This window comes from Pomacea canaliculata, linkage group LG1 (assembly GCF_003073045.1).
Source record: "Pomacea canaliculata isolate SZHN2017 linkage group LG1, ASM307304v1, whole genome shotgun sequence".
In the NCBI taxonomy this organism is placed as follows: domain Eukaryota; kingdom Metazoa; phylum Mollusca; class Gastropoda; order Architaenioglossa; family Ampullariidae; genus Pomacea; species Pomacea canaliculata.
In genome coordinates this window covers 16,755,145-16,770,160 of record NC_037590.1, presented here as the reverse complement: position 1 = coordinate 16,770,160, position 15,016 = coordinate 16,755,145, and the positions used below count along the sequence as shown (strand labels likewise).

Here is a 15,016-nt window from a genome sequence, read left to right as displayed (position 1 = left end):
TTCATAGCGGTGACGGATCTCTGTTTATCAACAGACGTGCATCTGTTGTAGCATCAATAATCACAAACACACTTTATTATACTTCACAATAATTAACTACACACTCCTGAAAAACCAAGCATCCATACACAAGCTCCTGCCTTTTTCCTCAAATTTTATTCTTCATCTAAAAAAGTATTTAAAAATTATGTAACTGATCACAGTCTTGGCCTATCAAGATGTACACCAGTAAAGCAACGACAACGTTCATTCATCGACTTTCAGAATTTTCCATAGGCTGCTACTCTGTTGTACCTGATGCCATGACAGTTGTTTGCACATGTCGTTGCTACTATGAAATATTAACCTATTCTACGTTCTCTACAAGACTGTGCGACCTGTAAAGTTGAACTTTACCAAATCACAATGTTTGTCTTTAAAGATTCCACCAGCAACGCAACAACTCAAGTCTTCCGCTAACTTCAACGAAAAAGCCCCAGGATTCCTTTATTTTCTTGTGTTTGTCAAGCGCGGCGAGCCTGGCTATGGCTGGGGTGCTGCGCAACACGAGCTCACCAATTATTATTAAGGAATTTTAATGGGCTTTTAAAAACAAATGTACTTTATTTACCCAAGAAAGTAATTTAAGCAATACTTCTATAAGAGTTTAAGAAGCATATAAAACAACGCCAACAATACCATCGCATATTCATACATGTCACACCAGCCAGATCCCCGTGTTATCACAATTCAGACCCGCATACCATCACACACTCACACACCCACACAGGCCACACCCCAGCGTTTAGAAATCTCTGGGCCGAAACACCACAGGGCATTCTCAACCAGCTGCTCCTGCATACAGGTACACGGAATGGGGAGCTGACTCTCCCGATAGGACATATCTATCATTTCGCAGGATCGTGATGACTTCAGACAGTCCCTGCCAGTTACAAAGAGGCAGAAGATCATTCTGGGCCGTCCCAGCGATCTTTGAGATGTGTACAACTTGATTCAACCTGTCCTGAATTTTTCTTATCTACTAAAAGCTCAGTCTGAATGATTACCTTTATTCCATAGAAGCTCTCACACACCGATACTGTTACCAGAGCACACAAAAGGAGCGACTCCTTGTTTGAACATGAGTAGGCCTGATCAACATACTCGCCCAGCTTTCTCCCTCCACTGCAGCCATGACAGCGTAATCCGTCGCCATGACAAAGCAAGTCGTCGCCATGACAACGTAAGCCGTCGCCCTTACACGTCACGCATTCGCCCATGGACGTGCATGGGTGGTCTGATGACTGTCTGCCGCCACCAACGTTTAGCATCATGCCAACTTCTCCGCCAACTTCTCTGAAGATGGAATTTAACGAGACTTTTGATGTCAGTAATATAATTACCGTAAATGCATTGCTTTGTTGCACTGTTTACCGAACCCTTGCCTATTTATAACACAAAATAATCTGCTTCATTAGTCTGAAAGCTTTCTTAATGAATGATGAATAGCATGAAACGCACATAAACATGGAGATCTAAATTCAATCACTGAAATGTTCGCATGCTGCATTTGATTGAAACTTTTGCCTGAAAGGCCTATAGCATAAATGAGAGCCACTTGCTTTGCTCTTTCAGTATACTTGCCTGCGGAAGCAAAAAAAAAAAAATTAAACCGAAACATTTGACACTCCACAGTGACATCCTACCATGTAGTATGGGTCACCTCTTGATTGTTTACATATTGTAGCTACTCTCTCAGACTCTGCTGATAGCCATTGTCATTGTTCGCTAAGCCTTAAGCTGTTTGCTGTATAGCCTCATTTTGGTAATAAATTGAAAAAAAATTGTCTGCAAGCTGTCCAGTAATACAAATTGTGATTTGACTTTTGCTATTTGCTTAGATTCCATTTTTGGATTTCATGATTTGTTACCAATTGTTTAAGTTGCTTTGCTCCCGTTACTTGTTATGACAGCAAATGATTGTTGAACAGTATCAACTAGACTTACTACCACCCATCTAAACACACATATTCAATGATCACTACGTGTGCATGCACACACTACAGAAAGTATAAAAAAATGAGCACATCCACAAGATATTGCCAAATCAAACACTGTACAAGACTGGTGGAAATTTACTAGTCATTCATAAACGCACAAGCTAAAATCACCTTCAAACTCATTAAAAAAAATCTATAACAATACTGACCTAAAGCAACACTCTGTACTCAGCATGGGAAGAGAGGTAGCTATTTGCAAAAACAAGAACATTGTAGATGCTTTTCCTTGTAATGATTGCCACCAAATGCAGCCTCAGTGCATGCATGCACATTTGCCCACTTTAAACACAATTTACAAAACATTGTGAGTTAACATTCAACTTATTCTTGTATGACAAGGGGACAAGCATTCCCAACAGTAAACTGATAAATTATCACCTTTCTATAGGCTTTATATTAGTCCCATAAGCAACACTTTCACCATAATAAACATCTTTATGACACATGGAAAAGATATGATTCTAAACTGTCAATATTTTATTTATGCTATTAAAAGCTTATAACAACTGTACAGTATCTTCTGGGTTGTGTCAGTTACTTTGTTTTCTGCATCTGAAAAAGTGTACGATGTAAAAAAAAAAAAAGGTAGAAAAAGACATTTACATTAAATAAATAAAAAGAAATTAAACATTAAAATTTGCATCAAAATTGCTGAAAATTTGATGTTATTTTCAAATGTCAGTTCTAAATATATAAATGAACTTTAAAACCTATGTATTAGTAGTGTTCCTCTCTTCCTACTTTCTCTCTCCTTTTCTCTCACACACAAACACGTACACGATACAACTTCACACAATGCTCTCAAAATTCAATCTGCATGTATGCATGGGTATACCCTCGGTATTTAAGAAATGGTAATGTTCTTAGTATCTCTGTGTAGAACTCTCGATTATTCCGAACACTGAAGTTTTTTACGCATCCTTACCGCTTTTTCAATGCAGTCCTTTAAAGCTCTAAACTCCTTGTCACATATATGCTTCGTGACATTGTCTTTGACAGCGACGCACTTTCCATAAGCTGCTGCCTGTTTAAAAAAATAAGCAAAATCTTAGTATCAAAAACTAAAAGGTAGGAAAAGAATACAGAGCTGTACTGACCAAAGCATAATAAACAAACGCTCAGAAATAACGTTACCGGTCCTGTACACTGTAAAAATGCTTGAGGATATTGTTGCATTCTTCGACGAGCTGAAGCTACTGCTTTCGACATACTTCTGCTGTGCCGACGACATAACACATCGTCCAAGGGAGGTTACGCTTATTTTCTTCAAAATTTCAGCTGGATCGCCTCCCTTAATTTTTTTTGTTGTTGTTGTTTTTGGTCTCGGAAAAAAACAATTTGGCTTGTAACTATTGAAACTATTAATTGTACACATTTATGGTGGAAAACGCCATTGATTCGACGTAAAGTTCTGAAATTGTGCATGTGCGCGCATCCAGGGAAAGAAAATGGCAAATCGGTGTGACCTTATGCTATGCATGTTTTAATGCGTATACATGCAGGATCATAGAAAAGCTATAAGTGGAGTTGTAATAATTTCTACGCCTACACAATCGTATAAAAAAACTACACTGCAGCACCCATTATTTTCACTATTGTCCAGCACGGATGACAAACATTAGTGTCGTGTGCAAAAGACGGCTGTTACTCATCACATGTCGTGTGCAAAAGTTGGGCGTTAACCAAACAGGTCGCGCGGCCACTTGATTTCCCCGCCTGGCAAGTCGGTTTCCTTCACTCGACAATCGGATTCTGCCCAGTTTCAAACACAGTGAATACTGAGACGCCTCTAGAACTTTGATCTTCAATCATGCCTAAGTGCCCAAAATGCCAGAAGGAAGTGTACTTTGGTGAGTACCCCTCAGACGTCGACAGTACCAAAAGTTATTAATTACCATACATATTTAAAGTACAGCGACAATAAAAAGCTGTATTTTGATGTAAATCGAGGAGCTATGAAAAATAAAGATAAGCTTTCGCTGATCGGTAAATGATTTTGTGTCAAATTTGTGACATAGACAGCATTTTCGTGTCGTAAGCGCTGTAAGCCTGGTTAATATGTTGCCGACCTACCGTCGGACCGTTCGATCGAATCGGAGCGTAAACAATTTTTTTTCCCGCTCTCATCTGGAAGATGAGAATGCAAGCGCGCATAGGGTTTGTTTAGAGTGTTTATGCTTATTTCACTTGTTGCATTGCCTTTCAGGCTTCAGGCTTGTTCTTGTAGATGCCGGCGATATGTATACGTGTAGTCTGCAGTTTCCTGTCTCCTCATTTTGTAAATTCGCGCACTTATTGCACTCACTGACGCAAGCATGTGCGCGCGCGTGTGAGTGGCGTGGATATAGATGATGAAGTGACAACTTGTCAAAAAGCGGTCATTCTCATCACTTGAACTTTTTTTTTCTCCCTCCTTCATTACAATGTCCATTCTAATTTTGAGCATTATTATACGTGCGAATACTGTATCCATGCATTAGCACGCGGGATTCTCATATCTGATACAGTCTTGATTGTTTGCTCAGTTAAATTTATTGCTTCAGTTCGTGCACTGATGCATGGGGGACATGTGAGGGTGGTGATAATGCAGTTAACGGAAGTCAACGACAAAAGCAAAGGAAAGAAAGGCTTAACTGCTTTGGACAAGCAAGCGCTATAGCCCTTTTGCTGCTTTCTAAGGGTACACATGGACCGGCCTTGTCGGAAACTCCTCCTGTGATCCTTAGAACACATCGCAGTAGGGACGGAGGGGTGCCAGTCATGCTGCATAGTGCACACACAGCCAATGCATCCAGTGCTGCTTCACCTTGGCAAGATGACGAGCACCTCCCTTTTCCGCCCCACACAACCCTTCAATGTTTACACGGTTACGAAAAAAAACGAACACAAACATTCACCAACAAGACAACAACAAAAAATGCGATAAGAAAAAAAAAAAAAAACACTAAAAAATATTCAGCCAATGTTATGCTTCACCATAAGCGGTAAAATCAGTGTATAAGATGAATTACACCATAAAGTTGGGTTTTTTTTATTTGTTTGACAATTACCACCGGCAGGTAGACTTTGACATTCAGGCCAGACGCAAAACATGTTGACGGTGAGGGTGTGTCTACCTACTTCAAGCATACACTTACAGCGCCTATTGTTAGCTGGGCGAATGGGCGAATCATAAAGTAAGAGCTCATGCCTGGTAAACATAGTATTAAGCCTCGTCTGCTAGCCACCTCCAGAGCTTTCTTCTGCATCTATACACATTTTAAAAAAGTTTAAGTTGCAAAACGCTGGTCCATTTAATGAAATACATGTATACGGGTTTTGAATGTTCAAATTTCTCTCTTTTTATCACACACAACTATGACTAGCACTTTGTTTTTGTATTTCGTGCATGCGTAAACATTTTCACTGTGGGTGCGCCTCTCCTCGCCCGCCTGACATTTTACTCTATTTTCGGTTCACGCACTCCTGGAATCACACGACAGCTAGTGAAAGGACCACGTCCCTGACAGTAATCAGACCGTGAGAAGCTTTCAGACTTGGCGTTCCATAAAGTTGTATTAGTCACACACTGGCAAGGTGTAGGCTTATCGTGGAATACGAAGCTTCGCTATGAGAAGCATTTATGCAAGTAAACATGCAGTTACTGCAGTGCTGGCACGACTCTAACACATCCTTTTCATACCGTCGATCCACTCACGGGCACCACCCACTGACCCTTAACCCGCCCTATCCGGTCTTTTGTGGCGTTGTCAGCCTAGGACGATGTGACGTCGATGGGCTGGTCGGTGTCAACCATGATGAACGCAAAGTAGTTTCAGGTCGAGCCTTTGGGAAGGATCCGTATTGAGAAATATCTCGGATTTGAAGACAGCCATTCTCTCTCTCTCTCACACACACAGAGTTTTTTTTTTTCTTCAGAGTTTCACTGTTTCCATTTAGACTTTTCTTTTTGTCTTTCACTAAAGATAATCAAAGGCCAAATCGTTCACATTAAGATTCCAAGAAACGTTTTTTAGTTTATTTTTTATTTCCTTTTTCTGGGTGATCTACATGTCTTCACCTTCATTCACTGAAGAATTCTTTAGTTGTTTGGAGGTCGGCACAACTGTTGCAAAGAATGAGTTTGATGGACAGATTAAACCCATGACTATACCTCAAAATTTTAAGACATATATATACATCAGCCAGAATACATTAATATGAACATGAATGTTTCAGCTGAGAAAGTTACCTCTCTTGGCAAGGACTGGCACAGGCCATGTCTGAGGTGTGAAAAGTGCAATAAGACTCTCACTGCGGGAAGCCATGCAGAGGTAAGTTAACCACTAACACAATAACCCCAGATAAGCCAATGTTTACTGGTCCTGCGGCAGGGAGAGAGGGTGACAGATCTGTAATGGCATGCTTTGTGCTAGAATCTGACATACCAGAGAGGTGTTATAGGAGACTAGCTAAGGAAAAGCCTTCTGCAGTATATATGTGTGTGAGAGAGTAAAACTCTTGTATTTCATTTTTTTACTGCAAAGTTTTGCTACATATGTTAGTAAAATTGTGAGCATTAGGGTGTAATAGATGATATAAAAGGAAATATGACCATCAACAACATTTGTTGCAGCATGAGGGGAAGCCATATTGCAACAACCCATGTTACTCAGCCATGTTTGGTCCTGGGGGTGAGTAAAGTTACAGGGTTATTAACTACAGCAAGTGCATCTGTGAAACAATTCAGATGGACAGTTTAAAATTTAGTTAAAAACTGGTTGACAAATCTCTTTCCCTTATTCTCCTGTGAGATCGTGACAGATTGTGTGCTGTGTTAAGGACAGTAGATATGTTTTGCCACAGGTTCACATGAGTATTAATATGGCAACTGGTTGTAATATGCCAATGACACTGTGCCTGTAATTCCAGGATTTGGTCGTGGAGGAGCTGAAAGCTACAATTACAAGAAGTGAATGCAGGAGATATTTTTGGCTTCCTATGCCTGCTGCTTACATTATCACTCCAGAGTAGATAGTCTGCACTACTTGAGAGAAGACTTAATCAGAGTTCTGTGACTCTTCTAAAAATATCCTTCTGCATACCTGATCTTGGTGAAATTTCTTAGAGGCAAATAGACATAACATCAGATGATACTGTAATGTTTCTACTAATCAGGTTTAATTCACGGTGTTTAAGTCTGAAGCACCCCCAGTAGAAATTGAACACATAGAAACCTTACTTTTACGGAGTGTAAACATTTTGCTTCCTCCTTCATAGTTTGCAGCTGTTGGGCATCTAAGCCACATTCCTCATTTTGGTTCATGTCCATGTTCAAAGTTCAAAGTACATTGACTGGCAGAGACCTATCAACTGTGACCAACATAAAAATAGATGATCAAAATTGCTACAAACTGTTACAAAAAATAATAATGGCAAAGATTTTCATCAAACCAGTTTTCTCATTGCAACTTCTTGCTTTCACAACAGCAAACGAAAACAAAATGGTGAAGAAGATTGCAAAAAAGTTTCTTGAAAACACAGTTGCAAAGAAACTTATTCATTTGAAGATTTTTGCAGTATGACTGCTGGTTTATTTTAATATTCATTACTGGGTAATTGTTGGAACAGTTTCTGTTTGCAAAGTGGAATTTAACAATCAGTTATTTGCCTTTTGCTGCACCCACAATCTATACGGGTTGACTATTAACCTCATCCCATGATGCAAAGTGATCCAATCTCCTAATGCAAAAATAAACGAAACAAGACAAAAAAAACCTGTCCCAGTGTAAAAGACCAACAATTGGTAAAAAAAAAAAAAAACCCTCAATAGCAAGAAAGCCTTTACAAAGTTTTATGATCATGCATAGGGTACTGAAGATGTTGATACATCAGATTCACGCCTGATGATAGGCTGTTTCTTGTTTGACCATTTGAAGTTTTATTGTGAATCCCATCCCTTGCTTTTTTCCCTTGTACAGCCATTGATGTGTGGGTAGTGCATGTTTACAGGGCATTACGCCACCAATACCTTTTGTGAGAGAGGGATAGCATTACCAGCTGGTGAGAGCTACGGGGATTCACAACCAGACTAACATACATTTTCATGTCCTTGTCCTTGCAAATATTCTTGAGATGTAATTGCCTTTGCTGAAAATGGGAGTAGGCACAGAATCTCTCAGATATCACAATTTCTCAAAATAGTTTGAATTTAGAGTTTTACCTGCTACAATTACTGAACATGCAGTTTTATCTAGAAAATCTCCATGAATTACATTCCTTTTCATGTCTTGTGAATTATGTTTTGAAATGGGACCAAATCTCAATAGTAATAGACATGAAAATACATATATAGATTTTGCCAGAGACATCTGATCTTTTTTTGATACTACTGACAGGTCTGGTTTTACATTTATTGTAGTTTTGATTTGCAGATAAGTACTTTCTTTGACAGATTTGTTTTTGTGACCAATATTCTATATTCCAACAAATCACCGCCTCTTTCTGCTTAGATTTAAGCACAATTTATTTTGTGTGGAAGATTTACATTTTAACAATGCAAATTATTATTTTATAATTAGCATTAGCATGCTGCTTTAAAAAAAACCCTAATGATTTCCTGTTCTAAGGAACATATATATTGCCTTATGCTGATGCTCCACTTTATGATTTATGACTGCTTAAAAGGTTCATGCTCTATTTTATTATATTTTACTATATAGTGAATTAAAAAAAAACCCCAGATGTTATAGTTTTCTTTTTTTAGTTTGTTATAAAATTAGCAGTGAATCTTTAATAAGGGGTGTACATTTTGAGACTGGGAGCCTTGATCACCTGGTAGCTAGTTTGCTCAGCTTCAGAGTCGGTTATGGCTTTTGAGATCCGCTTATGCCTGCTACTGGATTTATCAAGGAAGGTAAAGCCAGCGAAAAGCCTATGTGACATCCCCTGTACATGGTAAACCACTTGCATTCTTTAGCTATGGGAACCTTCACCTTTTATTTTGAGATCACTTTTCACCTTAGTGCAGACACTCAAAATTTCTCCAAATTATTTTTCCTCGAGACAATTGCAAAACAAATAATTCTCATGGATCATTTACATAGTTACAAAGTAATTTAAATGTCTCCAATTTGAAAAGGGCAAAACTATCACTGGGCACTCAGAAAAAACAAGAGATTTGAAAAACTGTAAACGAATATACATCCTATAAGAGTATAAAAACCTGACACAATCTTGCCAAAAGAGACTTCACAAATGAATTAGAAAACTTGCACATTTTTTAATACTGGCAACAATTCACACACTTTCCTTATGTAAACTTCTGAAACATTAACAAATCTGAGCTTTCAGCTGTTTCCTCTTACAATGGTATATTTGTTAGTTTTGCTGACACATTTAATAAACAGCTATGTTAACATCATAACCAAATACATAGGAAGAAACAATCCATTTTAAAACCATTCTTTCGAAAGATTAAGCCGCTATGTACGGAAGCATGGAAGAAACCCCAGTGCTGGTGGTGAGCATGTTTGACTTTGGATCAGAGAGTCCCTGGTCCAAGGCTTGCCCTAGTCTAAGTTTGTATCTGATTAATCAGGAAAGGTCAAAGGTGGTAGAGAGGATAGCCTCCACTTTCCCTACTTGCAGTGAACAGGGCTTTTAATAGTTTGCAGGCTAAAGACTCCTGCATACCTTTTAATATGCAAACAAAACAAAACCCACACAATTCATGTTTGCTGAGCCACACTGTCATATGCACACTTACTGGCATGTGCACATACACAAAATGTGTGCATGCATGCAGACAAGCAAACATCTGCTTCCGATATACACATTTATACTTGCAAATATTTGTCTCCAAAAACACTAAGCTCATCATGTTACTAAACATATTTGATGCTAACCACTCCTCCAACCTCCTTGTACCAATTAGTATTAAAAAAAATATGAAGTCTGAAACATCAACTAATGCTTGAGAAGACACCTTTTGATTCTGTGTAAAAAGTAAAAAACTCAAAGAACACACCTTTGTATTCACAGTAAAATTACAAAGAAATCTTGAGGGAAAAAACAAACAAAAATCTGCTACAGTAATTTTCACCCTCATTGCACCAAGTGTCAGCAGTCTTCTTTTCTGCTATAGGTGTTGACTACAGGTGTATAGGTCTTAAGCCCCTGTGGGACAATACAAACTTTTACAAAAGGTGATGGATACAGACCTGAGCGGCATCCATGCTTGTACGGACAAAAACAAAATGAGGACAAAGCATGAAACAATCAGTAGCCACAGTATATTCTACTTGTATTCAATAGATAATGATAATAAAATAAAAGTACTTGTATTGCTTCCCACCCACCCATCCCGCAAACAAAAGATAAAAAAACCCCCAATAAAATACAGTGCCTGCATTTCATAATTTAATAACATTTCAAATTTTGATGACTGATTCTATAAACAAAGAAGACATAGCAGGCAGAAAATGGACCTGAGTTTTCAGACAGCACATGAAGGCATAAAAAAAATTTTTTAAACAAATGCAAAACTACTTTCATGCATGAAAACTGTTGTGAATGACAAGACTGTCTATTGCTAATTGATTTCCTCACTTTTATTACATTTTTGAATTTTCAATCATTCAAGCAGAAAAATAAATATACTTTATTAAATACTATACATCGACCACTCGCGTCATCCACAAATGAACAATGTCACATGAAGAGGTAGGCATGAAAAAGAACAGTACCACAGTGTAAGTGAAACATTTTCATGTTGCACTAATCATAAAACAGAAAAGGAAAACATCAACACTTAATCAAATGGGATACTTTATGAAATACTTTACTACAAAGATGTAAAAGTATTTTTTATAAAAGTTTATAAACTACAAAGGGAATCACAATGTCTCCAAGTCTCTAAAATCAAGTCTGTACAACAAAGACGAGCAGGTTCACATCTAAGACTTGTTTAAACAATATCAAGACTACAGGGTAAAATTTTAGAAATGACAAATATCTTCCCTTAATAATACTTTATACTTTGATAATAGAAATGTGTAGAATTTGTAGCTTAACAGTACATTTTACTCTAAGCTACATTTTACAAAAATATTTCACTTCCTTACTTTTTTGATGTCATAAATTGCATCTTTTTATTTTTACAAAGTATACCTTAAGTTATGAGCAAATTCCTGTACAAAAAAAACCTGTATATACTAAATACTCTTAAAAAATTGCCATGATGCTGACTGCAGTAAAACAACTTTTTAAAGCAGTCTTTTGCATCAACAATGTTATTACCCAGATAAATAAATATTCAACCTAATGTTTCATCAAAAATGTGAAGAGATTATACATGCTGTACAGACTATCATCCAGTGGCTTTAAAAGCCACAACACTGCAACTGAAGAAATGGTCCATAAGAGCCACATAAGACTCAGCTTACACAAATCTACCAATACCAAAAGCCTGATTTCAGCAGAATATGTCTTGAGTCGCCGTGCAACGAGATTCCAAGCTAACATAATTTAAATCATAACAGCCTGCCAATCACCATATAACATAGCATTAAACCACAGACTGATGTACAAAACATACAATGAGGAGTTAGTGCTGGAGATACAATGAAGAGAGAACACATGACCATGTACTGCACACAGCAGGGTTAACAACCCAAGGCAGCATAAGAAATGAACAATCACCTTCATACAGGTAAGGGGTGGAAATTATGTGCTGAAGTGATAGGGGTCAAAGTATATAAAACTGCAGTTCCTTTTCTGTCAGGAGTAATGAACAAACATTAGCATGTCCTGCAGAATCAAGGCACATGAAAAGAGTTCTTAATTGACCCATATCGCTTTATGATGAAGACAATTTGCATGTTCTTTATCTGGCCAGACAAACTTGAAATTAAATAATTCTGGGGCCACTGGGGGAGGTAAAAATTGAGATGGCTTCACATGTTGGCTGTTAATGCTTAACATGCAGCCTGCAACTAAACTATATAATAGAAAACTAGTCCAGCCTTAGTCTATGTGCTACATTCAACAAAGAGAAAGTATGCACATCAGAAGTGAGATCTGAAATTGCAATCCTGATTACATAATAATGATTGTAAATAATATACTAATCTGATTCCACTATTCAATACATTTCATAATTCATCACATGGCAATGTATACTTAAAAAAAAAATTAAAAACTAAAAAAAAATCAAATTTTAAAATATTATTTCCTAAATCTATCAGCCATCTCTTCCTAAAACAAATTTCTGAAACCTCATTCTCAAGGAAGATGTCATCTGTTAAAATACGTTAAAAAACAAACCTTGAGAAATTTTGCTGATAAACATAAACATATAAACAAATAACAGGACACTTCTTCTTGATATCTTGTGTATTTACAAGTCATAATGTGATAATGCCTAAAGATGAGACCAACACTGGAACCGCCAGTTCTAAATTTGTGAATGAGCAGTTTGGCAATGCATGTGAGCAGATGTACTACAAGGTCTTCTGGAAAACTTAAGAAAGTGAACAGTTCTCAAATCAGCATTCATATAAATACTAGCACTCATACACAATCTATTAACTTTAGTGGAAAACACAAGAAATGATACCCTTCAAAGCATGACACACAAGCTTACATTCATACAAGCACATCATTCCCTGCGGATGCATCAGGAACAGACACAAGCTAACTCAGTTTATGCTCTGTGTAAAAGCCACAAGCAGAACCTTAACAGAAATTCAACTTGTTAATCATTTTAAGTTAACGGACAACATACCAGCCTAGGCTGGGAATGAGTCAGGAGCTGCACACGAATACAGTCAACAACTGAGTGTTTCTGTGCATCCTTTCACAACTCTGTTTGGTATGCACATGTACAAATGTTAGCAACAGGAAACAAAACAGACAATACATGAGCTGGAAAGAGGTACACAAAAATAAAAATAACATAGGAATGTCCTCCAAACCTAACCATTCTCTCACTTGCTAACTACTCTCTCCATTACTTACAAAAAATAAAATGGAAAAAAAAATGTTTAAATTTGTAATAAAAGTTGGCACAAATTTTTAAAAGCAGTATTTGACAGTAAATTTTGTCAAGTGCAATAATACTTTGTCTCTTTTGACCCAGTTCAAAAGCTTATTTTGTGTGTGTGTGTGTGCGCAGTGTGTGTTAAAAAACTCCAGCTTTCATCCAAAATACAAAGACTATCTTTGACCACATCAACACCTACAGCCAGGGAAGTATTCAGCTGGTTCTTTTTATAAAAGAACACATTTGATTTATGCAATTGTCTCTAAAGTGTCAAGTAAATCATGGTGGTCAGTTGGATTTCCTTCTTTACTGATGCTATTAAATGCTTTTAGTGTAACTCTGCTTTCAGGAGACCCAAATAAAAATTGTTAAGGCCAAGGACACGCAGGTCATGCAAAGATGACCTGCTTCAAAGCCAGAAGTATCTGTAGGAGCTATAAATGTCTTATTTTCAACATATTTACTTCTTGATTTTTATGATTTAAGTAAAGAAGCCTGTACATTACAAGACAGCTGACTGCAATCACTCAGAATACCAGTACTCCATTGGTTATACACAGAGGCAGCAAAACAGCAGCAAAGACAATGAAATTACGCAGCACTGCTTTCCAGTCATCTGGGACAATGTATCTGGCAAGAATGCCTGTGATGACAGATATTTCATGTGCAATGCAGATAAAGATGAAAGATGTGATGACCACATTAAGGACAGGGTAGCTGGGTAGAAGGACCAGTACTCCATGTGTGTCAGCTGCTAGCCAGATGTGGTACTGACAGATGAAAAGCTGTCGAAAGGAAGCAAGGTAAGGGATCCTTAGAGTCAGAAACACAGCTCTAGCAAATACCAGTTAGGCACTTACATTAGCAACATCAGAAAACATGGTTATACAGTAGGTAGTGTAACTCTAATGAAAACTTACTAGCCACATCACCACAACCTGGAATTGTTCTATGTGGAAGCTAAAGATGTTTCTTTTAGTTTGAGTCTTTAAAAAGACATGTGTTACATTCTGCATACTTCATAATAATATGAATGATGAGAGAAGCAATCATTTACAACCACAATCATCAGATCAGAAAGTAAACTGCAACACTCACCTCTAATGAGATTTTACCAAACCAGGCAAAGAGAGAACTGTAGCGTGTCCTGAGCCAGCCAGGAACATTCCTCAGCAAAATGTAAGAGATTATCTAATGGAATAACAAGAAAAAATTGGTTATATTAGAAGAAACAAATAAGAGAATGTGTCATGATATAAATAATAATCTTGACAATACAAGCTGTAAAATTTTGTTTCCATTTAAAACATGTTCAGTTCTCCTTAAACAACTTTCACTGCCTGCTAATCACTAGGACATCTGAACATAGGTACATTTTAGAAGTCAAGTATACTCACAGGGATGAAAACAAGGTATGGATGAACATAATTGCATTGCTGTTTACTGCTGCACAGGAGTGAGAAAACCATGTAACTCTGAAATATTAGACAAAAGCAGTATTGTGGTCTTAAAAAAAAAGTTCAATGACTCTGCATGGCAGCAAATACACTCATGCCAAAGCAAAAGTCTCTCATCTTATTTTGCATGCACATAAACCAGCACACGCTGGTGCACACAAAAATATTTGATCTTCAGAAAAGACAGTAGAAGAATTCACGTCCTTCATAATCAAATCTATTAACAAAAATGTTTGCTAAAAGAAAACCCTATTATAGTACAATATGCAATTAGTATAAATAAAATTAAACTTACAGCAATACCAACAAGTCCCAAGAGACAGAAGATCCATGAAAATGGATGACCAAAAAGACTCTGATTATGGTTGTCTTGTAAGATCTTGTAGTGCACCAACACTTGATAGCCAAACCCCACCAACATCCCATACACCACACTCTGAAATGAGTATCCAAGCATTGACAAAATTCACTGATGATTCATGTTCTTTTGATTACCA

At 37.4% G+C, this 15,016-nt stretch overlaps 2 protein-coding genes and 1 long non-coding RNA gene across 7 annotated transcripts in view; 1 reads left to right on the top strand and 2 right to left on the bottom strand.

Moving 5' to 3' along the window:
• Positions 1–127: 127 nt before the first annotated feature.
• LOC112572583 lies at positions 128–3,322 on the bottom strand. Its single transcript, XR_003101033.1, has 3 exons — positions 3,174–3,322; positions 2,965–3,063; positions 128–2,591 (listed from the first exon to the last, which is right to left on the bottom strand). It is a non-coding gene; the product is annotated as an uncharacterized LOC112572583 (long non-coding RNA).
• Positions 3,323–3,702: 380 nt separating this feature from the next.
• Positions 3,703–8,755, top strand: LOC112572573 (cysteine-rich protein 1). Its single transcript, XM_025252317.1, has 4 exons — positions 3,703–3,889; positions 6,258–6,352; positions 6,655–6,712; positions 6,951–8,755. Exons 1-4 carry the CDS (start codon positions 3,850–3,852, stop codon positions 6,992–6,994), a joined length of 237 nt encoding a protein of 78 aa, XP_025108102.1. The 5' UTR covers positions 3,703–3,849; the 3' UTR covers positions 6,995–8,755.
• The window catches only part of LOC112572535 (N-acetylneuraminate 9-O-acetyltransferase-like), a 25,146-nt gene continuing 18,748 nt past the window's right edge, over positions 8,619–15,016 (bottom strand). For all 5 annotated transcript variants that reach the window (XM_025252262.1, XM_025252278.1, XM_025252272.1 and 2 more), the window contains 4 exons: positions 14,815–14,955; positions 14,460–14,537; positions 14,161–14,253; positions 8,619–13,847 (listed from right to left, as the gene is read on the bottom strand). In XM_025252262.1, coding sequence (XP_025108047.1) covers positions 13,590–13,847; positions 14,161–14,253; positions 14,460–14,537; positions 14,815–14,955 — 570 coding nt within the window. In that variant the 3' untranslated portion in view covers positions 8,619–13,589. The remainder of the gene's footprint in view (positions 13,848–14,160; positions 14,254–14,459; positions 14,538–14,814; positions 14,956–15,016) is intronic.

Excerpts from the sequence above, each read along its gene's own strand:
- LOC112572573 (XM_025252317.1), top strand. The coding sequence starts at position 3,850 with ATGCCTAAGTGCCCAAAATGCCAGAAGGAAGTGTACTTTG. Across the intron at positions 3,890-6,257 it reads CCAGAAGGAAGTGTACTTTG|CTGAGAAAGTTACCTCTCTT; the intron begins GTGAGTACCCCT and ends TGAATGTTTCAG. Across the intron at positions 6,353-6,654 it reads CTGCGGGAAGCCATGCAGAG|CATGAGGGGAAGCCATATTG; the intron begins GTAAGTTAACCA and ends CATTTGTTGCAG.